At 40.0% G+C, this 27588-nt stretch overlaps 2 protein-coding genes across 8 annotated transcripts in view; one reads left to right on the plus strand and one right to left on the minus strand.

The window, feature by feature from the left end:
• NRDC (nardilysin convertase) overlaps positions 1-20940 on the plus strand; it is a 30800-nt gene extending 9860 nt beyond the window's left edge. Inside the window, exons 6-31 of one of the 2 annotated variants that reach the window (XM_075155772.1) lie at positions 674-769; positions 1700-1822; positions 3326-3383; positions 4391-4464; positions 4660-4729; positions 5119-5196; positions 5628-5748; positions 5827-5885; positions 6490-6544; positions 9068-9172; positions 9447-9570; positions 10112-10198; positions 10806-10925; positions 11659-11710; positions 12822-12972; positions 13989-14116; positions 14472-14634; positions 15936-15967; positions 16273-16411; positions 16891-16938; positions 17303-17355; positions 17965-18048; positions 19603-19693; positions 19997-20113; positions 20365-20454; positions 20723-20940. In XM_075155772.1, coding sequence (XP_075011873.1) covers positions 674-769; positions 1700-1822; positions 3326-3383; positions 4391-4464; positions 4660-4729; positions 5119-5196; positions 5628-5748; positions 5827-5885; positions 6490-6544; positions 9068-9172; positions 9447-9570; positions 10112-10198; positions 10806-10925; positions 11659-11710; positions 12822-12972; positions 13989-14116; positions 14472-14634; positions 15936-15967; positions 16273-16411; positions 16891-16938; positions 17303-17355; positions 17965-18048; positions 19603-19693; positions 19997-20113; positions 20365-20454; positions 20723-20920 — 2516 coding nt within the window. In that variant the 3' untranslated portion in view covers positions 20921-20940. The remainder of the gene's footprint in view (positions 1-673; positions 770-1699; positions 1823-3325; positions 3384-4390; positions 4465-4659; positions 4730-5118; positions 5197-5627; positions 5749-5826; positions 5886-6489; positions 6545-9067; positions 9173-9446; positions 9571-10111; positions 10199-10805; positions 10926-11658; positions 11711-12821; positions 12973-13988; positions 14117-14471; positions 14635-15935; positions 15968-16272; positions 16412-16890; positions 16939-17302; positions 17356-17964; positions 18049-19602; positions 19694-19996; positions 20114-20364; positions 20455-20722) is intronic. The other variant, XM_075155774.1, reaches the window with a different exon arrangement.
• Positions 20941-21678: 738 nt separating this feature from the next.
• Positions 21679-27588, minus strand: part of OSBPL9 (oxysterol binding protein like 9) — a 64627-nt gene continuing 58717 nt past the window's right edge. For 4 of the 6 annotated variants that reach the window (XM_075155777.1, XM_075155778.1, XM_075155780.1 and 1 more), the window contains 9 exons: positions 27274-27448; positions 25669-25753; positions 25292-25402; positions 24853-24916; positions 24602-24742; positions 23606-23684; positions 23143-23234; positions 22556-22691; positions 21679-22452 (listed from right to left, as the gene is read on the minus strand). In XM_075155777.1, coding sequence (XP_075011878.1) covers positions 22378-22452; positions 22556-22691; positions 23143-23234; positions 23606-23684; positions 24602-24742; positions 24853-24916; positions 25292-25402; positions 25669-25753; positions 27274-27448 — 958 coding nt within the window. In that variant the 3' untranslated portion in view covers positions 21679-22377. The remainder of the gene's footprint in view (positions 22453-22555; positions 22692-23142; positions 23235-23605; positions 23685-24601; positions 24743-24852; positions 24917-25291; positions 25403-25668; positions 25754-27273; positions 27449-27588) is intronic. The other 2 variants (XR_012674441.1, XM_075155779.1) reach the window with 2 other exon arrangements.

Consider the following 27588-nt stretch of genomic DNA (forward strand, 5'->3'; position numbering starts at 1 on the left):
GTGCGCTGCCCAGTAAATTATGTCAGCTTGATGAACTGGCTGCAGAATAACCCAGCCAAAAGAATTAGTTTACAGCTCTGCTGTGTATGTTTCTTATTACCATCAAGAACAGGAAAAGGAAAATGCAGTTGAGGGTGAATTCTTGATTTTGGCAGAATCCCATATTTAGTTAGTGTAAACTGATTATAAAACTGCATTTTTGGAAACTTTCTTGCTCAGCTTTCAATTTCTTTTTTCATTATTAGGCTAGAAGTTGTTCTGTGTGATATATGGGAGAAGCAGGTTTGTAGTTCTTCTCTGGCCCTTTCTGCAGGGCCTGACTCTAGAATATTGAAGGCCTTGTGTTCCCCTTAAATTTCACAGATTGAGAGCATTCAGACGGGACAGGCTGGGGCTTTACATACTTCCCCTCCTTATCCCTTTCTTTACTTCTCAGCAATGAGCTACGTTTTTCTTCTTCTCTTGACTTATATTCATTGCTGCTAGCAAGTCCTGTTCCTTATCCTATTTCACTACTTCGTCATACATTAAAACAAAACTATTCCAGGCTGCGTCTGTGTGGTGTCTCCTTTTCAGTTTGGTTGGGGTTTTTGCTTGTTTTGTTTTGTTTTGTTTTGTGGGAACATGACCTCAAATTTTGATGCGTGCCACTGCAAATTCTTTAAATTAACAGAGTATCAGTTAGCAAGACCCTCTGATGCAAACAGAAAGGAGATGCTGTTTGGGAGTCTTGCCAGGCCTGGACATCCTATGAAGAAATTTTTTTGGGGTAAGTTCTGAATTTATGTTATAAAGTGGTGATAATACTTAAACTTTTAACCACTTAAAAGATGCACTAACTTGAGCTATCTTATCACAGCAAACACTAGCCTTGCTCAGAAGTATTAGAGCAATTACAGTAAAATGTTTGGGAATAAAAGCAGCTGCCTGCTTCTTAACTTACTTTTCATTCTGGTACTGCTTTTTGCTGATGTTAAAGCTAGGTTGCCCTAGGTGTATAATCATGTAACTTTCTATTAATGTAAAGGTGGTGCTCTCTGAGTCATCTCTGTCTTGCTTAAGCTTGTTTTTTGCTATTAACGTTTCCTGGAAAAATAAAGTATTTCTGGATTTGTGTCTAAGAAGGCTTTTCGAAGTAAATAATTCACTGTTGAACTTGCAGAAGTAGACCTTCACAGCCATGTGGGTGAAGCAGAAAGGAAATTTGTCCTTCCTCTCCCGGACAATACAGAGTCTAGCTCCCTCACCCGTGTGATGCCGATGAGCATGTACATTGCAGTGTGATGGGTAATAGAATTAACCAGCTTCGAAATGTAGATAATTTTTATAAAGTTCTGTAGTCACATCGAGTGAACATCATATTTTCCCCTCTTTTTCCCTCCCTGTTCTGCAAGTTCCATTGGTGAGGGAATAGCTGGCAACACACAATGAGCTGTGCAGTACATGGTATGGATGATCTGATAATGCAGAGGACTCTGTCCTCCTTTGTCATAGAAATATCAACTGTCCTTGTAATAGGAACTAGAAATGGGAAGATATTAAATTTCAGTTAACATTCCTTTAACTCCAGATTTCTAGTACATTTTTAATGTACCTACCATGACTAGACTCAGTGCCAGGGGAGGAAAAGAAATTCCTGGTATATCTGGTCTTAACGTAATCACTGTCTAGATAACTAACCACCTTTTAATGTTTACAGGTAATGCGGATACACTCAAACATGGGCCTAAAATGAATAATATCGATACCTACACCAGACTGAGGGACTTCTGGCAGCGCCATTACTCTGCTCACTATATGACTTTAGTTGTCCAATCTAAAGGTAACATCAGTTGTTCCTTAAAAACAGGCTCATTGTTGGTGTAGTGCTTTTGGCACCAATTCAGCTGTAGCCCAAGCCATTTTAGTGGATTGTCCAGTCCTGCAGGAGGTATTTATATGTAGATTTTAGCCTGTGCTAAATGAAACTTGAGCAATTGTGCTGACTTATTGTCATCCTGCCACTTCTTGAGAAACTTTTAACTGAAACTGTTGAATAGGTTCCAGGTTAACACAGAATGTAAAATCTCAAAAATATATTTAAAAAAGAATCTCGTAGGAATGTAGAGTCAGACCACTTGGATGACTTAATGCTGCTGGTTTCTCTGCCATCAACAGCGAACCTCCACAGAAAATGATGGGGAGACTGAGACTGGGTCTCCCAGTTGTCTTGTTCTGTTTGGGGCTCTTTCAAAAGAGGTCTTAAAATAAAACACATTTCTCTAGGAAGAATAGAGATTCTAAGTTTTTTCCCCATAGGCTGAAAAATTCTATGCAAATGGAATTGAATTTCAGTTCAGCGAAGAACTTCAAACCTATGGGTTGTTTCTGCTGAGCATGAAAGAAAGAAATTTCTTAGAAGTTAGGCATGTAGTAGAGACCCGTGCTGAAAATAAATAGTTGTGTGCATTCAAGTTAGGTTTGTGCTTAGGGGTTTTGTTGAATGCTAAAACTGATTGCAATTCCCATCTGTAAAATGGAGATGGTAATAATAGAGGTAGTAATTCTTTTCTTCTCCTATGCTTTTCTTTTCTGTCTAGACTGTAAAATTCTTAGGGCATTGAATGCCTCTTGAATAATCGTTTATGTAGCGATGGATTTTAATGTTGTTTCTTTTGGTGCTTGGGAAGAAAAACATGGGGACAGCCAGCCAGCCAGGTCAACTTTGTATTTCTCTCTCTGTTAAAACAAAAGAAACTGTGAGTCCTGCCCCCTTCCCTGCCCCCCCCATTTTTGTTGTTGTTTAGCATATACAGTATCACTTTTGGAATACAGAATGCTTGCTTAAACAAGCAATCTCCGATCGGTCATTTTAAAAAAAATTAAACTTCTGGTTCTTGACACATTTCCTTTAGGAAAGAGGATGGGGAGAAGGAATTCTTAGTGCTGTTGGACTGTGTTTAGGTGTGAAAAATGCTGCATATGTTCTGGACATAGAGGGATGGAATGAGTCTAGCAAGTACGGGTGATTTTGTAGATCCCTAAGTTGGTAATTCCCTTTCACAGTCACACGAGATACTGCTGAACTTTAAATCCCAGTTCTATCAGCTTGAGATTTCAGCAGTGTATACAAAACCAGAGCTATGACCAAAGATACAGTTCAGTGAATTTAAGAATTAGCTCAAACCAACAGCTTTGAAGCTTATAATTTAGAACTTTGCAATTTTAAAATTGTAAGACTTCCAGCCTCTTTAAAAGAACTGAACTGGTGAGATAAGATAAAGAATTTGTCTTAGATCTTCAGGAAATTACATTTCTGGCTTTTTTTTTTCCCTCTCCTTATTAGAAACACTGGATACATTGGAAAAGTGGGTGACAGAAATCTTCTCTGAGATCCCAAATAAGTAAGATTCTTTTGATCCATAAAGACATACAAATTATAAAATTATCTGTTCTGAAAATGACCATTTTTAAAAAACATCCCTTACTGGAGAAGCTAAGGAAATTAACATTTGTTAATTAACATCCTCATCGAGAAAAAAATGGGCAACTTTGGAAATTCAAGACTGGCATTAATTGTTTCAGGAAGACTTTGTTTATGCTTAACAGCTATTTAGCCTGCAAGCTGTGTGGTGCTAACTTGCAGCAGTGTTTGCTTAATATGTACTGATACCTTGATTTTATGATAAGTCATTCAAACCTAGATTATCATTTTACATTTCTTATCTTTGCTTTATGTCAAAAATAATTAGCAGCAAAATAAATTAAGACCATATCTTGAATTTAAGTGTCATTCTTAGGGTGGCAGCTGGTTAGACCTTGATCTTTTTTTTAATAATTCACTCCAATGTGCTGTCTAAAAAGGGGGTTCTGCAAAAGCTTTACTAACTTGAAAAGCGTTTTATTTCGGCTTTCATTTTCTGCTTTTGCAAGGTGTTTATTTCTGTGGTGAATGGAAATGTGCTTGTGAAAGTCTAATGCCATACAGAGACACATCTGTCTCTCCTGACCCCCATCCTTCTCATTCCCCCTTCCCCACAAGACAATCCGTCAGGATTCTGTGAATCCAAGCCAGCTCAGGAAGTTGTTTACTGTGCTTGGCTTTCCTTGCCCCTGGTACAAAAGCAAGCTTTTTATTGTTACCGCCTTGGACAGAAGGAGAGGGAGGAGTTGATGTGGTATCTAAATCTTGGGTAATTACTCTGTTGTGTGGGCAGAGTGCAAGCGAATCCCAGGTTGCCTTCCACTTTGACTGGGTGGATCCTGGGCTGCACCCTTTGTTAAGGGCCGTTTTCTGGTTGTCTGGCGTACCGCCTCTGTCATGTCAGACCTATGGATGCGTATGTCTTGTGATTATCTCAGCGTAGCCTTGAATCCTTGCCAGTAATATCACTTCAATTTTGCTTTTAAGTGGTTTACCCAAACCCAGCTTTGGCCATCTGACTCAGCCTTTTGACACACCAGAATTTCACAAGCTTTACAGAGGTAAGTAAAATAGATTTGTTTAAACGTTTTGAATACCTAGCTTCCTATTTTCTACTTTGTAGAATAATTCTGTGTAGTTCTGAATAACTTTTAACCATTCTTTCTGCTTTTTGTAAAATTTCTTATCTATGTTTGATCATGTGTGTGTATATATATGTATATTTTTTTTTCCCCAATAAATTTATTTGTGTTCAGTTGTTCCAATCAGGAAAGTTCATTCATTGAGTATCACTTGGGCGCTTCCCCCCCAGGAACAGTATTACAGGTACGGTGGTGCTGCATTTTACTTCTACCATGTTTATGTTGTGAATAATTTATTGACTTTCACAACAAACCAAAGAATCTCATTTATTTGTGTTACAGGTTACTTTGGTTCAGCTAGGGGAACATTTTTTAAATGAATTAAACTGATGCAGATATGGTTCCTTTTATAAATTGAGTAGAATTGGTACAGAGGTGATTCAATGTCATCCCTCACTGACTCAGATCAGTCATTATGTTCTGAACTCCCACATTTTTGGTTTATGATCCTAATGCTGCCTGAAAATGCAAAACTTGCCATGAAGAAACAGACAGTGTACATTTTGGTCATTTGTCTTGTGATTTGAGTTCTTTCTTTGAAATGTATTTAATCTCCTTCAAATTTTCTTTTAGGGTGAAGCCGCTTCATTATATTTCCTGGTTGGTGGGACATGAAGGCAAAGGCAGTGTTCTTTCTTTCCTTAGGAAAAAGTATGTATTTTTTAAGCATAGTTACTAAATGCTTTGCTATCATTAAAATAAAGGCAAACTCTATTTTGTGTATATATATTTTCTGCATTTATAAAAGCAGGCCGAGTCTCCCTTTTTGTGTCAGCATTTTGTAGTGATATTCTTTAAATTGATGATAGACCTAAGTAAGAAATAAGTGGGTTTTGGTCTGTGATCCATGGATCAGCAGTATGTGTGACTGATCGTTAAGAGATCTCGAAAAGGTAAGTTAGCTTTTTCACTGTTTTTCTTAAATTCTGTATCCTGAGGTTCACATCTTTATGTTGGAAAAGCTTTGTGAAAACTGTAAACAAATTGAAAGCCATTGAAGTAAAGCTATGCTATGCTAATTGTAACTAAACTCAAATAAAGCTGAAATGAGTAATTAATAAGTACCTTTAACTCTTCCATAGATTTTGGGCTCTTGCATTATATGGAGGAAATGGTGAGACAGGATTTGAACAGAACTCCACTTACTCCATCTTCAGCATTTCTGTGACTTTGACTGATGAAGGCTACAAGCACTTCTATGAGGTATGGTTTACTGCAACTTGATTTTCTTGCTGTTTTCCTCATGTCAGGAAAAATGAATCTGTTCCTTTCTGTCTGCAGGTGGCCCATGTTGTATTTCAGTATGTGAAGATGCTGCAGAAAAGAGGACCAGATAAAAGGCAAGTGTTTGCCACTACATCAGATATTTGCGAGATTGTCCTTCTCCATTAGCCTTTTATTTGTAGTGTTTGCACTTTTTGTGGAGTTACTAGAGGATAAACGGCGAGTCAGTAGTAAAGCTTGTCTGTGTGGGAAACATATCAGTTTAAAAACGTATCAGTCTAAAAATGAATTTGCTAAATGTTTATACTTGTTTCTTGGTGCTTTTAGTTTGATTTATTGTGATCCGATTTCTAATTTTAATAAGCTGAACTAGTATAGATGTTAGGTGCAGTTTTGTGTTTATTTAAATTTGTTGAGCCAAATCTGTGGAAGTCAGGACTGTGGTGTTCTGCTGTTAGCCTTTATGTTCATTTGGTATCAGATTTTGCCTCTTTGTAGTTAAGTCTCTTCCTCTTTGGAAAATAGCAGAACTTTCTGCCAATTGAGAAATGCCCTTTTGGACGGAAGGGAAGTGCGTGTAATACTGGCTTCTGTGTCTTGTACCTGAACGAATCGCTGACCTCATCCTTGATGCCTTTCCTAGAGGACTGCTTTTTTTCAGATTCTCAATAAATGTTGTGGAATAATGGAGGAAATCCACTTTTATTCTCTTCTTTACAGAATATGGGAAGAAATACAGAAGATTGAAGCTAATGAATTCCACTATCAGGAACAGGTATTCATCCATGTTTTGTGTTGATATAGGTAAACCATAAAAAGGATTTCTTTTTAATTTTGAAACACATTTTCTAAGTTCTATTTAACCAGAAATAGATTATGCACTTAATGAGGCTGTATTTTGCTGAAAGAATTTGCATCCTAGACAGAGAAATACTGTGACTTTTTCCTTAACAGAATTAAATGTTACTTTTTTCATTCTCTACCTGCTAGGTAGGCTCTTTTTCAGTTTTAATCATTAGGCCCTTGTGTGTGAAGTTCTGTGCCCATTAATAGTGCTCTGCAAATTGTTTGGGGCTTTTCAGTAATTTTGCCTCATTTCACTTTTTTAAGCTGTTTTGGCACTGCTGATTTCTGGGAATAGAAAAGCAGTGTTGTGTGAAAGGTGTGGCTTGCTGGTGACCTGGCCCCGCAAAGGCCCCACAAAGACCCCCTTCTCTGCTGTTACAACATTACACAGTTAAATGTGGTTTTGTGTCAAGTCTTCATTGGCTTCCTGAAATAGCACTTAGCAAAAATCTTACTTGTTTTTATTAAAAGATGAAGAAAAAGAAAGGAACACAATTTAGATAATTTGAGAAGCCTCGCTTCATTGACTTTCTTACTGTCACTACATTTAGTCATGTTCTGTTTCTTACTAGGTGACTTGGTTTTTTTGAATGGCACTGAAATTTCCTTTTGGGAAAACAGATTCATACACTACACATATGGCTTGAAAGCATCACTGCAGTTTGTTGGTTTCTTTAAGGTACACAGATGCAGGAAGGAGAAGAAAAAAAAAAGAATAAGAAATCTTGAAATTGGAGGTTTTTTCTTTCCAGATGCTCAAAGTATTTTCAGACACTCTTAAGACCCGCCAGTCTGCTGTGAGCATGAGGATGTTAGAAATGTCATTTTTAGCAAATCCTTGCATCTGTAGCTCTGCCTTCAAAATAGCATATGGAGGATATTGAGTGTCTTGAGTGGCCTTTGAATAGCAGAAGAGGTATTTGCAAGTGATACAGACAGCAAGGACTGCTGCCGACAACCCCAAATGACAGATAACAGAGCGGTGGATTTCTTTGGTAGGAACAAGTTTACACTGATTTACAAGTGCATTTTTTTAAATGCCATGTGGTGTGGTTTTTTAGTGGAGTACAGCTTTTATGAATTTCTTAGCAAAGTTCAACTATTACAAGATTACAACAGACTGTCTTCTAACAAAAGCTTTCCCCAGAACAGTAGAGAAGAACTAAAAATCTCTGACGGATGGCTATTTAGTATATTGGACATAACAGGAATGAATGTTTGTTGCCCTACGTACAGTTTTATGATTCTGTCTTTAATCATTGCCAACAGAGGTTGTCCAGTTTGAAGTTTGACTTTTTCATCAAAATGAAGTTATTTAGTCCTGAAAGTTCTTACTAATCTTCTTTGTTCTTTTTAGTACTCCCAGCTAGAATTTTATGTTCCCCAAAACTGTTACTGCTCTAATAGTCTATGTACTTCCCAATATCAAGCCGGGTGGGGATAGAAAACACTCGAGTTTACACTAGGGAAATACCTACTGTTGAGAGTCCTGCCTTTTTGGCCAGTTGATTTTGAGTGATCATTAAGAGGTTACTGGCAGTGCAGGGATTTAACTCAGAAAGCAAGGAACAGAGATATGCATGTGCTTTTGTGACAGATGCTTTTGTGCATCTTAGGGACAGAAGAATGACTTAGTCATGGCAGCCCACTCTTCTGGTTGTTGGAAAGAGCTGGTACGTCACCACCCTAAAGAATAATGGTCACGGAGGCATGGTTTTGGGCTAAGCAGTTATGTGCCCCAAGAGAGGTTTAATGTTTCCTCAGGTGTACAGTGTCTTAAGAAATTCTTGGTCGTGTTTTCCACTACATTTATAAGACACAGATGTGTCAAACTCACCTCTTTTCAGGCAACCTGTGATCTGTATCTGGACCCAGAATCTTTACAGTATGGTGCTGGCTGGTTCAAAAAAAACCCAAAGCACTCAGCAAGAGGCTCTCCATTAGGCAGTCTTACACCATTAAAAGGCAATCTATACTTTCATGTCCAAATAGGAGAATCTCTTCCTCCTCATGCTGTACATCATGGCAGAGAACTTAGGAAAGGAGGAGAATCAGAGATACTCATGCAGCAGCAGCAGTCCCTTGGCTTGCTCCTTCCAGGTTCCAGATCACTTTAAATCTTGAATTGCAAGACTCTGCTTGTGTTCCCTGGAGGCAAGGAGTGCCTTCTACTGGGTCTTTAACCTAGTAGGTTTAATGACTGTAAACTGCATGCTCAAGGTTTCCTCTACAAAGATGACGTCTCTGATATTTCAGGATTCTCAGGGGAGTTCTGAGCATTAGATATGGTTATGAAATATATTTAGTTTAATAACTGAAACTAAATGCCATAACAAGCACAGCATGCAACTCATGCTCAACATACCTGACCAGTCAAGCTCTTCTCAGAACAGAAAACTGGTATTTTAGTTTTCTGATTATGTGAAAAAGAACTTTATTTATTTGCTTACAGACAGATCCAGTTGACTATGTGGAAAGCCTTTGTGAGAACATGCAGTTGTTTCAGAAGGAGGATTTTCTGACAGGAGACCAGCTCTTGTTTGAATACAAGCCTGAGGTAAATATTCTTTGAACTCTGATTACATGTTTTGACGTAAGGAAAATATGGGCATACTGTATAATATAGGCATGTATATAGGCATTTATAATTAGGCCTAATACAGGCACAGGTTTTGTATTAATTGAAACACTCTTTTTATATTCAGAGAGCATATTGCTTTTTTGTAAGCTTGTTATGTCTTGTTCTTCCTATGTTCAGACTGAGAAGTCTTTGCTGGGGTCAGGCAGAGCCAGAGTTGCGTTTGAACTGAAGTATTGTCTTGAACTTGTAGATCATTGCTGATGCCCTTAACCAGCTCAGTCCTCAGAGAGCCAACCTCGTTTTGCTGTCTGCTGCCAATGAAGGCCAGTGTCATCTAAAAGAGAGGTGGTTTGGAACGCAATACAGCGTGGAAGGTAAAACGGCAGAAACTTAGAATGTCTGATTCATGCAGTAGAGATATTGAAAGGGTGACAACACAAAATACAACCACAGGAAAGTAGGGAAATGAATCCTCAGTGCTAAACTGACCTCATCATTAGTCAAATACTTTGTCCTACTCAGTAATTGTTCTTCTTTGTTTGGTGTCAGTTGATTCCCACTCCCTGGTTTACTATTGTTTTAGGAGGTGGGAATCCCAGCAAGCCCTCCGCTTGGCTGCCATTCAAGTCCTGAACAGGGAAAAGAACACAAACAATGAAGGACAGGGCATGTTGGTAGCTGGATTACTAATGCAGGCAAGGTTGATTTACTTTTTAATAGGACTGCTTCAGTTCTGCTCTAGGGGAGTTCTTAGGAAGGAATTTAGAAAGATTCATGATGAGCCAGGTGACATTAAGAAACTCCTATTGTACTGCAAATCTTCGTGGAGGTAGCTAAGACATGAGATGACTGGTCTAGCAAATAGGATAGCATTACCTTCCTGTTGAACTAAATGCACTTCATGTTTTTTAATAGATATTGACAAGTACTGGAGTGATTTATGGGCCAGTGACTTTGAGTTAAATCAGGATTTACACCTTCCAGAAGAAAACAAATACATAGGTAAGGCACCTGAGCATGAGTGAAATCTTTCCCCAATAATTTAATTGAGAATTTTCTGAGGTTTAGAAACAATCTTTCATTTCCATCTGAACATCAACCTGGTTTTGCAAGTTAGAAAATATGGGAGCTCTGTTCACCTGAATTTTATTTAATATTCTTTTATTTATAAGAACTGAGTTTTTCTAAGGTGTAGACTTATAGATCATATAGCCATAACAGAGCAGGCCTTACGCAATCAGTGAGAGTTAACACACAACTCCGGACACCTGAGAAGAGCAATTTTATTTGCTTAATCCTGCTGTTTTTGAAAGCATCTAAATACCATCTGGCTTTGTTGCCGAAACAAAATGAAAATAAACCCATAACTTGTATCCTGGATGGAATGCAACATCACCATTTCTGCACTGCTTCTGAGCCACTATTCTGGTGTGGAACTGAAAAATAAATGTTCTTTGGGTTCAGGGAGGCATTATCATGTATAATTTAGCAAACTGGGAGGGGAAAAATGTGTTTTGTGGATAATTTTGAAGACTTTCATGCATGTAGCCTGGCTATGTCTGTGAAACCTACTAACTTCTGGTTTTGGTTTGTTTTTTCTTTTTGTTAGCCACTGACTTTGCTTTGAAAGTTGCCGACTGCCCTGAGACAGAATATCCAGTCAAAACACTAAGCACACAACAAGGCTGTCTCTGGTACAGGAAGGATGATAAATTCAAAATCCCAAAAGGTAAATGCCTTAGGGCTTTCCGAAGAATAGGAAGTCCCTGTTTTTACCAGCTGGAATTTATTTGAAGGCAAATAACCCGTAACAGTGTTCATCGTTTAAACTCGGTGTTTACTGTCAGCTCTTCCGTGGTCCTTTTGGTATGTTTATTTGCTACAATAAAAGAAAAGCAGGTAAACTACCTTGCAACAAAGAAACCTTGCTGATACCTCAGGTTAAAAAGTGGAATCACTGAAATATACTGACTTCTGACTATAGACAGAATTTGACAGAAAGAATATGATACTGGACAAGGTCTTGAAGATGAAGGAAGACATTCATTAGAAAGGGCTATGGGCTGTTCTACAGAAAGAGAAAAATATAGCCTGGATCTGAGACAAATGTGGAAAATACATTGCTGCTTTCAAGCATAATGTCACAATATTTAGTGTTAAACCGATGTTTTGTGGAGTTTTCTTTTTTTATTTATATTGGTCACACCATGTGAGTTAGTATTCTGCAAAGCACAGCTTTGTGTTTTCTAGTATTTGGTATTTTTAAGGGAAGATTTTGGAGTAAAAAAGAGAAGATGTTTGATGATGACTTAATATAAGCAAAAATATATTCTTATAGCTGAATGACCATTTTCATTAGACTCAAATTGTGACCAAAGAACAACCTGATGGAAATATATTTGACTTTAGAAAGCTGTCCCTTTTTATACAATTGCTCATTTTAGTTTCTTTTTCCCCACCAGGTTATGTTCGATTCCATCTGATCTCTCCATTGATACAGCAGTCTGCAGAGAAGTAAGGATTACATTACTTATGCTTATCTTGCAGAATAACTAAATTACCATACCTAGTGAAAAACCATGAAGAGAGATTAATTTTAAACTGGAATAGAATAAGGCTTCCTTTTCTCATGTTCTTACACTGTCCTTGTGGTTTTACCTGTATTCGGCGAGGGTGGTTCTGCAGCAGGTTCGTTACTGTAGCAAACGGATGCGTAGGAGCTTCATGGTATGTTATGCCCCAGTGCAAGTTTTGGAAAAAGTAATATAACAGCAGCAGTGCACGTACCAGAAGGAAGTGCTTAGAGAAGGACTCGGTCCTGAAAAGAGCAGTCCACGGTCATGTCCTGAACCAGCAACTTGGGAGCCTATAGGAGCAGGTGAAGAGACGATCGGCAGCATTTAGAAACCAGCTCTTCGTTAGACAGACCTCAAGATTATAGCTCTGCACGTGCCGTACTTCTGCTAGTCTTAGGCTAGCCATTTGTATCAGATTTCATAGTGCTTTTATTATAAGCCTGCTGAGACCTGCACAAGTAATGTTTTGGGAAAGCCTTTAGAAATCTGTTCTCATCTTTGTTAGTTTGAACTTTGAATTGGAATCCAGGCAATAACAAAAATCTGAAAGCACGGACTGCAATTTCCACATTGTGTAGCCTGATTAGCTATAGCTTATTATTATTTTTTTATCTTGATAAATAGTCATCTCATTACTCAAGTCTTCAGCATAATTGAGTCCATCTGTCCCCCATTCCGTTACACAAAGTGTAGTAATCTCATTTTCTGTGATTATTCAATGTTTTGAGCATTGGCATGTTACAATGTGCATTTCTACCTTGAAGAAAACTTAAATTATGTGAAGCTGGAATCTTATTCATTGCAAAGAATAGCTGAATGTTAAAATAATTGTTAAGTAGTGTCGTGTGCTTTCTGGACAAAGGGAAACTTGCTTTCTGTATTTCCAGATTTGTTGAAAATTCCTTTGTGAATCTCATTTTACTCAAGTAGTCACTTCTGTTGGAGAACTACTTGTGTGTACCATCAAACTCATTGGGCTTGATTTTTATCTTTCTTCTATTCCTTCCTTTTTTCTTTCTTTTTAACCCTCTGCCCTTTTCTCCATCCAGCATAGTTTTGTTTGATACATTTGTAAACATCCTTTCCCACAATCTTGGTGAACCAGCTTATGAAGCGGACGTCGCTCAGTTGGAATACAAGCTAGTAGCTGGAGAGCATGGCTTAGTCATTCGAGTGAAAGGATTCAATCATAAACTACCTGTAAGTACTGCTGATCTTCTAAATACTTTTATGCATGCTGCTTTTCACTGTATGTGCTTTTTGTCCTAGCAGCTGGAGCCAAGCTGGCTGGAGCTTTGAATGTTTAGATGGGGTATTTTAAATTGGAAAATTTGTGTCTCTGTTCAGATACAGGATAATGCAGCAAATGCTTTTTCATGTGCTTACGTGTATAAAGATGTAGTTTTATTCACTTAAAGAAGCTCAAATTACTGACCCTAGGCTGACTTAAGAGAAATCTTCCTTTAATTGATAACTGTATCTCCATTAAGGCTTTAACAGCTTTTCCTTTAAAAAGAGCTACTGTGGAGATACAGCTTCTGAACATACTCATTTTGGGTGCAGTTTTCCCTTGTTGGATTGCTAAGAGCTTACGTTACAAGGATCGGGGGATCCCTGTTGCCATTCTGTAAACGCTGGCCGTGTAAGACATGTGAAGGACAAAGAGAGAGGAGGTAGTGATCGAAGAGGAGAGAGCCGCCAAGCTTCCTTAGACTTTTATTGCAAGAGCTTGACTGGAGCTTTTAACAAGACTGTCAATCATCTGTCAGGCTTATTAATGTGAGGTTTAACAGAAAAAGCCAGAGGTGCAAATAGCACGGTCTGAATATTCTTTTTTAATCATGAATGTTGCTCTGTTGTGATGTCATTGCGCTGGTCAGCTGTAAAAGGAAAAACTGGAATATCTAATACAGAAAGTTGGAGTTACAGGCTAGGTTTGTTTCAGTAGAATGTGGGAACTCCTGTTGATTTGGGATATTGAGCTTATTTCATTCACTTTCTAAAGATGCAATCCTTTTGAAACTGGCTAATTTGGTATAGAATTGTTTAGTGAAGAACATCTAACAGAATTGAGGAATGTGCTTTAGTAACCCTGCACATCAATGACCAAATAATGATGATTTTTTAATTATTATTATATAGGATTAAGTTTAAATTGGTTCTTTAAAAAAACCAAAACCAAACCAAAACCCGACTTAAAACTGTTTTCTTTACAGCTTCTGTTTCAGCTCATCATTGATTACTTGTCTGACTTCAGCTTTACTCCAGCAGTTTTTGAAATGATAACAGAGCAGCTGAAGAAGACATACTTCAACATCCTCATCAAACCTGAGACTCTGGCCAAGTGAGTTCTGGGGGAGGCCAAAAAGTGGCTGCACAATAAGTGTTGAGGTTGAGCTGAAGAGCCCAGGAATCGCTGCTCTGTGCTCACGGAGGCTTGTTCCAGGGTTAGCTTGTGGCTTAGAGAGCTCGAGCAGCTCTGCAACCAGCGTATCAAACGCGTGGGTCAGATTGGACATCCAGGTAGCTGCTGTTCGAAAGCAGCCTGTAGCCAACAGCAGGTGCTGGGGGAGGGCAGGATCAGCCCACAGCAGTGCTCCTGGGGACCGTCTTCCTGTCTCCAGTACGATCCTGAGTCAGAAATGGGATTTCTTACATTAAACAGCTCGTGTGGTTTTGTTTTCCTTCTTGTGTTGCAGGGATGTGCGTCTCCTGATTTTAGAACACGGCAGGTGGTCCATGATAGATAAATACCAGACACTGATGAACGGCCTTTCCATTGAGTCTCTCTCATCCTTTGTTAAGGCTTTCAAATCACAGCTCTTTGTAGAGGGTCTCGTACAGGGAAACTTCACGAGCAGAGTGAGTACAGCTTCAGCAGCTGACACGCACTGAAACTTGTTCTTAACATGTGCTTTAACACGGTTGCCACAACTCCAGCGCTCACCTGCCAGCTGACTGCCTCTTCTGTACTGGCAATCTGGAGGCTCGCTGGTACGGGGCAGCTCCGCCTCTAACAACTCAGGAATGCTTGTCTGGATAAGCCGCTGGGGAGTCCGTAGTTGCCAGAACAGAGGGGGCTTTTTCAGGAATTTGCATTTAAACTGCAGAGAGGGGAAAATGTGGTGGAAATATGCCTGTAGCCTGTTGCCCCTGGTGCCCCTGTTTTTTATATTGTTTGCTGTATTGATATATTTGATATTGCGAAATTGCCATGGTGGTGCCACAGGAGGAGGCTTCCCTCAAACTACATTTATCCTGGAAATATGATTGCCTGCATGGTTTGATCAAACCTCACTGAGGTCCAGTCATCTTCAGTCTTGTTAAACACCTGCAGTATTCATCAAAGTCTTCTGCCCCGGGACTGGGTCACACATAGTCCTGTCAGGTGTTTTAAAATAAGGTTGTAATGGGGCTTAGCTCCGTGTATCCAGCGTCATTGAGTGCCTGTGTGTGGCCTGGGAGAGAAACCTTCTGCAATTATGATTTGTACCAAGAAGTTTGTCTTAGCTGGTGGTGTTTGTCCACAAACTGTTTAAAGCCTCCTAAAGAAAACGTGCTAATGTCCTTTGGGAGGTCAGATTCTTGTAATGTCAGCTGTCCCCTCCTGAGCTGTGGAACAGAAGGAGGTCTGAGAATCTAATTATGATTTGCTAAGAGCCGCTTTTATTGCTGCAGCCTCTGTGTGAGCTAAGCCCCTTTCACAGTGTGGCACGTGCAACCTTGTAACTCCTACATCAGTTTTACTATTTCTCTTACTTCCTCCCATTTCTTCCACTTAAGCCCAAGAGTCTCCTTCCCAGAGCTCCAACTTGATGCACGGGAGAGGGGCATTATCTCCTCCTATGTGCACCCTTTGCTGTTGTGATGGCTGACGCTATTTCCCTGGCTTCTGCATTCTCCTCCTGGAGAAGTTACAGTGCAAGAAACTGCCTGGAGACCCTGTTTGCTTTGCAGCTCGGTGCAGAAGTGTCTGGAGGGATAAGGATAAGTGTCCAGACTTGGGATAAGGCGAGGGGGCAGGGACGTAGGTGGCACGACAGAGCTCGGCTGTTCTTTGCTTGGGGGGTCACTTTCGCAAGCGATGCACTGCGGTGTGTGGCTGTGAATCGGGGTAATGGTTCTCTTCTAAATAAAACTTACGTTTATGCTTTCTCTCCTAGGAAGCAAAGGATTTTCTGAATTATGTTGTTCAGTGAGTATCTCTTGACTCTTGCACCACTCATGATGTGGAAACTATAATGAAGTTAAGATTCTTTTCTGGAGGAAGGGGCGAGGGTGGGAGTGATGCAGAAATTCCCTTCTCCTCTCCTGGATACAGCGCTGCCGGTGTTTGCGGGAGGTGACCGTCCATCATGGCAGTTCAAGCAGGACATTGTTCTGGTTTGGGGAAGGGGAAAATAATGTCAGACCGAGTGTGTGTAAGTGCCTGGGCATTGTATCGGTTTTGGCTAAGATGTGAGCGGGTGTTTGACACTTTGCTGTTTGTGCTCCCTTCAGAAAGCTCCAGTTCGCTCCTCTGGCCCATCCCTGCCCTGTTCAGTTCCGGGTGGTGGATTTGCCAAATGTGCATCTGCTCTGTAAGGTGAAAACTCTCAACAAAGGTGATGCCAACTCTGAAGTGACAGTCTATTACCAGGTAACGCGGTACCTTGGTGCGTACTGGTCTATTCCCTCTGGTAGCTGCTGATGCTACGGTTGTACTTATGTCACAGCCCTGAGAGCCGTCTCTGCACAGAGAGTGCACTGAAACCTCCTGTAAGCACACGCCCTTGGCCTGGGGGGCTAAACCCAGGTGGGCTCTCGCAGCGTGTGGCGCTCCCTGAAACCGCATCTTCCCCTCCTGGCCTGTGCCAGCGCTAGTAGCTGGGTTTGTGCCTTGGTGGTTTCCTGGTGCCCTCACCGCTGATCTCGTGGTCCTGGGCTGCGCCCCTCCCCTCTCTTCTGAAGGCCGTGGTGAGGCCCCCGCGGAAAACAAGAACTTTCCGGCTGTCCCTGCTGTGAATTGTAATTAAGTGCTGCAGTCCAGGCTGAGGTGTGGGCCACAACTGTCCCCTTGGTCTGAAATACAGCATTTAACTCCACGAAATCACCCTAAATTCTTCATTTTCTTTCCAGTCAGGTGCCAGGAACCTAAGGGAATATACCCTTATGGAGCTGCTTGTGGTAAGTTAGTGTTTGTGTCTCCTAACTCATCGAAGTGTCTTCCCTGAAAACAGTGCTTGGAGGCAAGATAAGGCCACGGGGCTAAATGGTACGAAGGGGACAGCATGTATCTGTTCCTCACTCTGATTAAACTTCTGAGTGTTTGGGACAGGTTCCCCAAACTGCTGCAGTGATGGACAGTATGGAAGAGTGTTCTCTTAGCTACCGACCCAGAAGATGGAGACCTCTCTTAATTCAGTGGGTGTAGCTGGAAAGGCAGCACTTCAGCTGTTTGCACATGTTGTGATCGCGTTTCCGTGTGGAGCCCGAGGGGTGGCTGCAGAGAGCGTCGCTTCTGCTGTAACGCATTTGTGCTCCGTTTCAGATGCACATGGAGGAGCCTTGCTTTGACTTCCTGAGGACCAAGCAGACCCTTGGGTGAGTTCCCGGTAGAGGGTAACTCCTACACACCTGCTTTTGCTGTTCCCTAGTATTTTTACTCTGGAAATCCTTCCAGCACAGTGGCTAATTCCTCAATTATTGTAATGGAAACGGCAACATAAACACATCAAAACCAAGAGCAGCCATCGATAAAGCTGCAGCCAAGTTGCTTTTGAGTCCTATAAGAATTGCATCTATTGCCAGTGTGTTAACTCGGAATTATTCAGCATCAAGTTGTTCCTTCTGCTTCCTAAATCAGCTCCCCGTTCCCCAGGGCTGTTTTCACAGCGGCTCTGTGGTGCGTAGCAGCCTCCCTCGGAGGCACGCTTCTACCTCAGGAAACTGGAACAAGGTTTTCACAGCTATAGGTCTGTCACTCCGATGAATTAGTTTGCAGGAATACAAACACAGACACTCTGCCAAGCTTAAAGGGATTTCCTAAAAATGAGAAAACACTGAAGTGCAGTGATGCAGGAAATAAAGATGACTATTGAGAATTTTCTAAAGTGCCAACACTATTTTAACTTGTAGCATGTCCTGTAAATGAAAATTTAATTGTGCTTGTGGAATGACTTTATTGTTTTCCCCTTTTTATGTCTTTTTAAGCTATCATGTGTACCCTACCTGCAGGAATACTTCTGGGATTCTTGGCTTCTCGGTCACAGTAGCAACCCAGGCAACTAAATACAAGTAAGTGCGTGCTCCGTGGTTAACGTTCGTCACCACTCCCAGGCTTGGGCCACGGGAGTCGCCCCTGAGCTGCCAGCGCCCGTTTCTGGTGACCTTACCGCACCGTGCCCACCACGTCCTCCCGGCAGAGGCTCGGGCAGCAGGGCCTGGCTGATGCACACTGGCTGTGCTCGAGGAAGCGTCTCATGGGTCTGCTGGCCTGGGACTCGAGGAATCAGCTGGCCGTTCCTCGCTGTTTTTTGCTGATGCTGCTGTTGTCTGAATAAGAAGGGCTTCAGCACAGGAAATTTATGGCAACTGGTTTTAGAAAAGTCAAGCTTAACAAGGTGGCCAGTGGATCTTGGATGTATTCAGGCACCGAACATCTGAGCCTCCTGTGGGACATAGTGAGGTGTCAAACTAACTCCGTGACCATGTTTACGTGTCGTATTTTGGGAAAGTGGTGTGTTTACACAACATCCAGCTGAAGAATTATTACTGAGAGAGTTTCACTTGATCTTCTACTTGTGCTGTTGGATCAGGTCACAGCTGACTTCCGTTTGCTTGTGCTTGAGCTCTTCTGCGCACCTGCCCTCATTGAAGAGTTCACACCTGTTTCAGGCCATGGAGGGGTTTTTTATTCTATGAGGGGAGTTAAGTAAGAGCCCAAAGAGAACGTCAAAAGAGTGGTCCTGGCCTCAGCTTGTGACACTGCTGACAGTTGCGACGTAGCAACTGAAAAACACCACCTAAATAAAGCAATAGCCTTAAGCTTCTTAAAACTGCAGCAGTCCTGACTTTAACAGGGAAAAGTAATCCAAAGACTAAATAAAATATCCCACTGCCCTTTTGAAGATATTCTGCCAGGAGAGCTAAATCTGTTGCCAAGTAAATCCCGTATAGCCGTTCTTCTGGCTCAGTTTCAGCAGACAGAACAATATTATGGTTTTGTACAAAGCTGGAGCTAACTACAGGCATTTGACCTGCCAAAGTTGAAGGGTTATATGAAAAATATGCAAATTATGAAAAATAATACTGTGTCAGTGAAACTTTAATTAGCACAGAGTACTGCTGCCTCTAATTTTTACATTTGGATGACACTTCCATTACTGAGGTCTGTGTCATCTGTGAAGGTTTTAATGTTTCGGAAACTTCACAATCCGTCACATCACATTATTTTTCTTTCTTTTTGCCTTAATCCAATAGTACGTAACTATTCCTGTGCAGGGCTCAGGACCGCGGTTGGGGTTCCTGATGCAGCTCGCTCTAGCGCATGCTGCTGCTGGGTACCCCACAGCTCAGGTCCCTGATAAAATCACAGCAGCGACTCCTCTTGGTTATCTAAAGTCCCTGTGTTTGAACAATCCTTAATATACCTAAAAATGAGAGCACTGGTTTTATCCCCTGATACTAGAGAAGATGGTGTTCACAGGTGTGTGAGCTTTTCGGGGGAGGAGGGAAGCGAGCCTGTCCCAAACATTCCCTCGTTGTTTTGGGGGCTGCTCTACCACTTTACCCCTCAGTCTTGGTTTTTTTCTTCTTCCTGCCTGATTTAATTATTTAACTCTCTTTTAGTTCTGAATTGGTTGACAAGAAAATAGAGGAGTTTCTTGCTTGCTTTGAAGAGAGAATCAGGCATTTAACTGAAGATGCTTTCAGCACCCAGGTAAAACTTGATCTTGAAAAGCTCTTCCTTGAACTGCTAAATGACCCCTGAATTGGAGGATTTGGTTATATCTCTCTGGCGTATTTCTGAGGTTTTCTGGACTCACTTTTAAATCCTGCCTCTTACTCCATTCTGCAGTCGTTCTCTAAACATTTGCTCTCTGGCCATTTACAGTTAAGTTTGAAAGCAATGAACTACCTTGTTAACGTAATTTAGGTTTTCTTTCAACTTCATAAATGTGGTGGTAAATTAAGGTAGCTTTAAACCCTTTGAAACTAATTGTTTTGTCTTTTTCAAATGTAGGTTACAGCTTTGATAAAACTTAAAGAATGCGAAGACTCCCATCTTGGAGAAGAAGTAGACAGGAACTGGAATGAAGTTGTGACACAGCAGTATCTCTTCGACAGGCTTGCCCGCGAGGTTGGTGGTCCCTCCTTGTTGTTGAGTGATGCCAAACGGAACATTCACAAGTTGCTTTTTGCAGCAGTTTTAAATGCAAAGCATAAATAGGGGGACTTGTGCTACTAGTAACACCCCAATTCTAAAACTACATGCTATTTTAAAAAGGTTCTTTTATCTAACGGGATACAGTTTGTAGAGAAACCATTTTTATGTTTAAAATTACTTGAATCACCCCTGTGCTACTTAAACCTCATTCCTGTGGGTTTCAGATTGAAGCTCTGAAGTCTGTTACAAAATCAGACCTGGTCACCTGGTTCCAAGCTCACAGAAGCAACAAGAAGAAAGTGCTCAGCGTACACGTGAGTGTGTCTCAGCTGCGTGTTGCCGACTTCTGAAAGGCCAAACTTTGGTAACCTCAGCGAGCCCAGAGAGGGTGTGGTAGAAGAGCTCTGTAATCTAACTTTTAATGTGCTGGTTACCTCCATTACTGTTGATATTCTCTACATTTCTAATTATTATTGTCATTTGAATTGCATTTAAGTATCCGTATTTAATTGTCAGGGCAGATGAACGTTGAATGAGATCCAAATTTAGAGCCAAATTTCTTTTTTGGTAACTTTTTTCCAGGTGGTTGGATATGGAAAACATGAAGGGGACTCAGAGGTTACAGCTGTCTCAGAAGTACAGAATTCTTCATCTGGTGAAATACCTCATCTTATTTTCTTGCCCCCATCTTCTTTGATGACTAATGTTACTTCCATCAAGGACATCAAAGCTTACACATCAACTCTGAATGTTCTCCCTTACCATAAAATATTAAAATAAAATTGACATCTTGCCCTGCAGTGGTGTAATACAGGTGCTTTCTGCAACATAAACATTACAAATCTATTTTTATTAAAACAGGGCTCTAGTGTTAGCTGGGATGTAGATGTCCATTCAGATACTGAGGAAGCTTTCCTCAAGTAAGTTTCCAGCCACCCTTTCTCATTAATCTCCCAAGTTCATTAAGAATAGGCACAGCCCTGACTTCTAGCTGGAGCAAACGAGAAAGACGCCACGTTCTCCTCTCCAGCTGTCGGAAGGGGTGGGCTGCGCCCTTTTCTTCAGTCTTGTGCATCATTCCTGCAGTGCTGTAGCAGTTGCTTAATAGCAGTTACAGCTCCTCAAAGAAAGTATTCGGCAGTTCTCCTGGAGGAGTTACAGAGTGGGTGGGGGGAAAAAAGCCTAGGGCTTCAATCTCACACTGCTTTTTTAAATTTTTCTGTATGTGCAACATAGACAAACTTGAGATGAAATCAAATAAATGCTAGGTTTAACTGTGGAAAAAAATTAGTTTGATTGCTACCTACAGCTACTTACTCAACCATTAGCACAGAAATGCAAAGATTCCTGAAGGGCTGGCAAGCTAGTAGAGACACGAGGCTGGGTGTAGATTCCAGAAAAATTCTAGTGTGGGTGCTGCACATTCTGCTGCTAGTTCGTGAACTACTTTAAGAAGTAAGTTTAGCTGCAAGGATTCCAGTGGGGAAAAAATAATACTAATACAGTTCACAGAAAACAATTGATCATCACTCAGCTGAAAAAAAGAGTCTTGCTGCAAAGGTTTATTATGAAATAAATAAAAAGTCCATAAGAGAAGTTTGAAAAATCTATTTTATGAAGCTTTAAGATGCACTGAGTAGAATTATCTATGGTTACATTTTAATCTCAAAATAACAAAGTTATTTTGGGCAAGACACTGAAATGCCAAACGATTTGATTATCATACAGGTGGAAGATAACATTTACGTAGCATTTTCTAACAAACTGTCCCGTCAAAGGAATCCTCGTATTTACACATTGCAAACATCAGCTAGATTTAAATGACATCTTGCGTTTTGTTTCTTGTTTTTTAAATATATAGGACCCGGGAATCTTATGCAACTGATACCAATGCCATGGCCTTCACAGTGGTTATACAAAGTGTATATGCTTCACGGCCCAGACTCTCCATGCTTTAGAAGCATCAGTAACAGGGCTCCAACAGCCTGCCTTTGAAGCCTGAATACACTACCAGTATAGCGGAGTCCAACATAAGTTACTGCACAGCCAAGACGTTTCTTGTTTCATTTAATTGCTTATCTGCATCAGTAAGTCCAGTATCCCTGAGATAGGAACCACTGTAGTTGGAGGGGTCAGGTTCTCCAAACGGTACGTACGTGATGACTGATGACTATCTTGGTATCAGATGTAAACTTTGCTAAGCCAAGGCTTGAATGTTTTCTGGTTTTATAACCCACTTAATGTTTACTGGCAGCAAGTCGTTTCAGTAGCGGCTCATCATAAACCCAGCATTCTCCATCTTCATGGAATAACTAGAAAAAAGGGAATAATCAGATGTAAGCTTTTTATAACTCAGTTGGAAAGGAACAAATGCTACAGATTAGAGGGCATTTACACCGTTCGAATAAAGCTCACCCTTGTTTCCCATGAGGTCTCGTTCTCCTTTCTGGCTCTGGCTTCAGCTCTTTGTCTTTCTTCAAGTGCATGCTTTGCAGCCGTGGCTGCATCGATGTCTCTAATTTTTAAGTTGTAGGTTACATCTTTCCATAAGCTTAAAAAAGAAATTTGAATGGAGACTGCTTTATAGAAGCAAAGTGCTACAAGGTTGTAGAAACATATTGCTGGCTATTAGTCATCAATATTTGTTTGAATTAAGGTAGGTCTCACTTTATCAAAAGGGCAGAAAAAACCCAAGATGATATATATTAACCCACAACTGCACTGTCTATTGCCAGGAGTGGGGAGGCTGTGGTGAAGCTCTCTGGACCTCCCTGGAACATCTGGTGCCGATGAGGATGTGACCGAGAACTACAGGTCTCCTCTTCCCCCTTAAAACCCCAACCTGCTTGTACCTTGGCTCTGTCCTGCGGCACAGGCTAACGAAGAGCGCAGTTTGTCCATGCAATGAATGCACTGAGTGTACCGTTAGTCAGACTGTGTACTGCAAACTTGAGTCTAACAACAAAAAAGTCTTAATTTGCCCATTTAACTCAAGTTCTTACCAGCGAGACTCAAAGTCGTCTTGGTCCTCCAATTTCCTTACCTTCTTCTTAATTGTAGGCATTTTCTTGGTATCTATAAAGACAGCGTTCTCCTAGAGAGTGAGATATTTAAAAAAAAAAAAAAATCAGTTCTTTATCTAGACTTAAAATTTATATACCCTCACACTGAGGTACACTGGTCGTCAGGAAATACATGAAAAAACATCATTCTTTAGGTACTGTTCTTGCTATAAAAATCGGGTTAACAAGAATAAATTAACAAAGTAAATTCAGGACTTTTATTCAAAGTCAGCATTCTTGTGATTTTTTAGACAGCTTCATAGGAGCTCCCAACTATTAATGTTTGTTTAAAAAACAAAACAAACAACCCAACCAAAAAAACCCCAAACAAAAAAAACTTTTTAAGCACAATCTTTCATTTCTGGTGCAAAGGAAAAAGAAAAAAAAAAAAAAGCTGCTTTACCCCTGTTGTGTATTTTGCGTACATGACACCATTCCATTCTCCTTCAATTGAGCAGAAGGGTTTCTTGTCATTGGGAGAACTAAATAGAAAGAAACAGTCATTTCTCAGTTGTATTACAGTAACTGAAAGACCCTAAAGGATCAAAAGTTTATCCTAGTTGCTGTAGAATTGGTTTTATATCAGCGCTTAAAACGTCCATCACCAATACAGAAAAGATGAGGGTTCTGTTTACAAGTGAGAAGTTTTGCATGAACAAGTTCATCTGAATAAACCTTAGAAGTAAGTGCTGTTCCAGGATAAGACAGGTCTTGCCTTAGGGCTGTATCTGCATTTAGAGGTTAGGAAACTAGTTACAGGCTTTCGAAACAGATTTAGAGTGGTAAGTTTAAGCTTAAAAAGGTTTCACAAACTCAAAGCTTCTTCCCCAGACTACCAGAAACGCTAGTTCACAAATGACGTCTACCAAATGTGTGTCAAGAAGTGATTTAAAACCAAGTTATGGACCTCAATTTGTCCGCATCTCGTACTGACATTACATCTCCAAATAAGATGAGAATCTCCACCAAATTCTCTGCTCTGGGCATATGCACAGGGGTCTAACCAAAATCCACCAAACCATAGGTATAAATAAATACATAAAAGTCTGCAGCAGAGCTTTAATGACACGCTACGAACAGCAGTATTACAAGGCTTGCTTCAGTATTTTTATTTTTTAGGAGAAATAATGATGAAGAAATTTCAGATAATTCAGGAGTGAAAATTTAAATTCCTTTTGGTCAACAGCCGAGTGTTTTAGAGCAGGACAAGGTAGAGTGCAGGCCTACGCAAGTTTCCTCTCACAAATCTTGGCTATAAAATGGCATCCCGTGACAGGTAATCATGAGCGAAGTTATTGGGTGTAGCTGTTCCGGAATTTTACTCTTCTGACTGTCTTGAAAAAACACTGTCAGCATTTAAGTAGAGAAAAAGTGAGATTAACTGAAGAAACCTGCTTACAAAATTTCAGCTGTAATTCTGTGCTTCTTTCCTCCATAAAATGGTTTTGTGTGGAAGACGATGGAAGCATTATAACCTGTTTTTGAGCAATTAATACTGCATTCTCCACCAAGTTCTATCCATGGCACAGTGAGAATAGACCTGCAATTATAAATATATGTATATATTTATAACCTTTTAACTGATAAATATTAAGCATGAAATATTACAAGGCATCAAAAATGAAAATACCAAATAGAGCATTTACTTGCCTTCCATAACCATTAGGAAAGGTCAAAATATAGTGTTCATCATAATCTAGGCATGTGACACACCCTATCAAAGAAAAATAAAAATAGATTTTAAAAACCTCTAGCAAAATCTCTACAAAACTTTTCATAATGATCTCCTGAAATAATTCACTAAAAACAGGTACCATAAAAAGGAAAGCTAAGAGCTTTATTTAGGTGCTGGGAATGCCTGGCTTCTAGAGAAGGCAGGGAGAGTTGTGATTATGTGAAAAACTGGGCCCTCAATTATTTCAGCACACAAAGTGTGCAGAAGCAATCACTGATTCCTAGATACATAAGCTCAAATTACATAAAATCAAACATTCCTTATGTTTAATAGGATGGCTTTAAATAATTTCAGCAAAAATCCTAGTTGCAGAATGTAAATTTATCTTCTATTGTTAAATTTACATACACATACCTTGCCCTATGTTATGAACCCCAATAGACATTCCTAAGAATTTTGACTTGGTCCATATGTGAGCATTGAACTGTATCCTCTTGCTAAAACACTCTGCATAAAATGCTGAAACTGAAGAAAAAGGTATTAAAAATAGCAGCACAAGACATTAATACTATTGTTTCCAAATTCATTCATCAGGAAATATCTCAAAGTGCTTCATACTTATGTGGCAACAGAGTGTGCAATTTGTTTCTCACAAAAACAGTTTATAGAGAAAACCCTCAGCTTTTAAATTTGGAGAGAAAAATGTAAATCCAAGATTCAAACCAAGAGCTGACTTTACTGTTGCTCCTATCCAGATGCCATCTCTCTTAGCAAATTTATTGTCAACTTACTTGGAGGATGATGAGAGACCTGCTCTGCCACAAACGTTACACTGCTTTTACTGACCCAAGGAACTGGTCCTTCTGAAACTGGCTCCTGCATGATAATAGAGAGGATTTTCATCACTGACAGTGTTTACAAAACACTGGATGCTTCCAAGAGAAGTTGCTTCCATGTTTAAAGGCTTCTAAAAATGTATTGCAGCGATTTTAACGTATTTGTCAGTTTGCTATTTTGATGGGGAATAACTCCTTACTCCTGAAACTATGACGCTTTATAAAGAACATGCAGCTTCTACTCTCTTGGTTTTAAGTATAAATGTATTTGGGGAGATGCCCCCAAATACAACCGTTAAACTGAGAGAGTCACGTATAAACCCAATTATAAAGTAATATCTAAATTCCTCTTAATTTCTTATTAACTAATAAGAAATGGGTGGCAGAAATAGTTTTCATTTTTGCTTCTGATAAAGTCTGATACACATATTAGTAATGATCAGATTATATGTATCACAAAACCATAAAACAACATTCATTTCTTGTGGCAAATGATGAAAAGTGTAATTCATCATGAGAAGCAATGGAAGCACAAATACAGTATTGTCTTTATGCCAGCAAACAGGAGTCCAAACATTCACCTCACAAACAAGAGAAAGATTTGAGCAAACTAACTGGCAAGGCGGAGGGGGAGGAGAAGCAAATTAAATGGGAAAAATACATATCTAAACAATCACATGTTTAGATACACTACACTGAGGCTACATGAAGTATCTCACAACAGCACGTCCCACATCATTGTTTGCAACTTCCCAAGGTGAGAAGCCTAAATGAGGTGTTAAAAAAAACAAAAACAACAACAACAAAAAGAAAAACAACAACAAACCCCCCACCACCAGGCTGCACTGCAAGTGCTCAAGCTTTTCTCTAGAATCAGTGGGGCACTGCCTTGACTGTGGTTCATGTGCATGAGTCTGATTCATCCTTGAATCTCACTGAAACTTGGGCAAATAAGAGAAAAGCTCATACACTGGTAGATGATTTCAGATTACGGGAGTGGCACTGTTACTGTGTCCTTCACTTCACCAGACATACACCAATAAAGTACAAAAGGAAGAGTAGTGGCCAGACACAGATGTACAACTACAATATTATCCAAGCTCAGAATCTAAACTTCAGAAGTCTACAAAAAGATTTTAAAAGGAGAATTAAATATACTGGAGAAACTGCACTGCTTTCTAGGTGCAGAAAGAAACCCCACTGTTAAAGACACAAGGGCTTAGAGAAATGATTGTTAAAAAAAAAAAAAACAGAACTTTGGAAAGCAAGGAATTCATACTCAGTTCAGCAAAAAAGAGAAACAGTTCAGCAAAAAAGAGAATATTTTCAACGTGTCAAATAGTTCTTAAAAAACTAATAGCTCAAATTTTGTTATACAAGATATTTTAAACTTCTGTCAAAAGGAGGAAGGAAGGGGGGAAATCAGTTAAGAAATTGCCATAGTTTGTCGATTTTGCTACTTAAACATAGCATAAGCCATTTCAGTCAGTAAATTAATAAAGCTTTGGGAATTACTCGCATGCATTCTAGGCGCCAAAAAACATACCACAAGAAACTAACCATATCATCTTCACCTTCAGTGCCTGGTAATACCCAATGACATCGGAAGATCTCGCCCAAAATGGGATTGTAAGGCTTTTTAGCAACGGACCCTTTTCTTCCTGCATGAAAAGCTGAGAGGTACCATTTAACCACTTGAACCATTCGTTCCTTTGGATCCTTCTGGTCACTAATGCTACGTGAGCCAAAAGAGAGAAAAGAAGGACAGGCAAAGTGAAATACAAGCAGGTACCTCAAATACAGGAAAGCTTTTTGGATATTTAGTTGTTTTACAACTAGAAGTTTGACTACTTTGACTATTTTTCAAGTTTAGAT

This window comes from Calonectris borealis, chromosome 8 (genome assembly GCF_964195595.1).
Source record: "Calonectris borealis chromosome 8, bCalBor7.hap1.2, whole genome shotgun sequence".
Taxonomy (NCBI): Eukaryota; Metazoa; Chordata; class Aves; order Procellariiformes; family Procellariidae; genus Calonectris; species Calonectris borealis.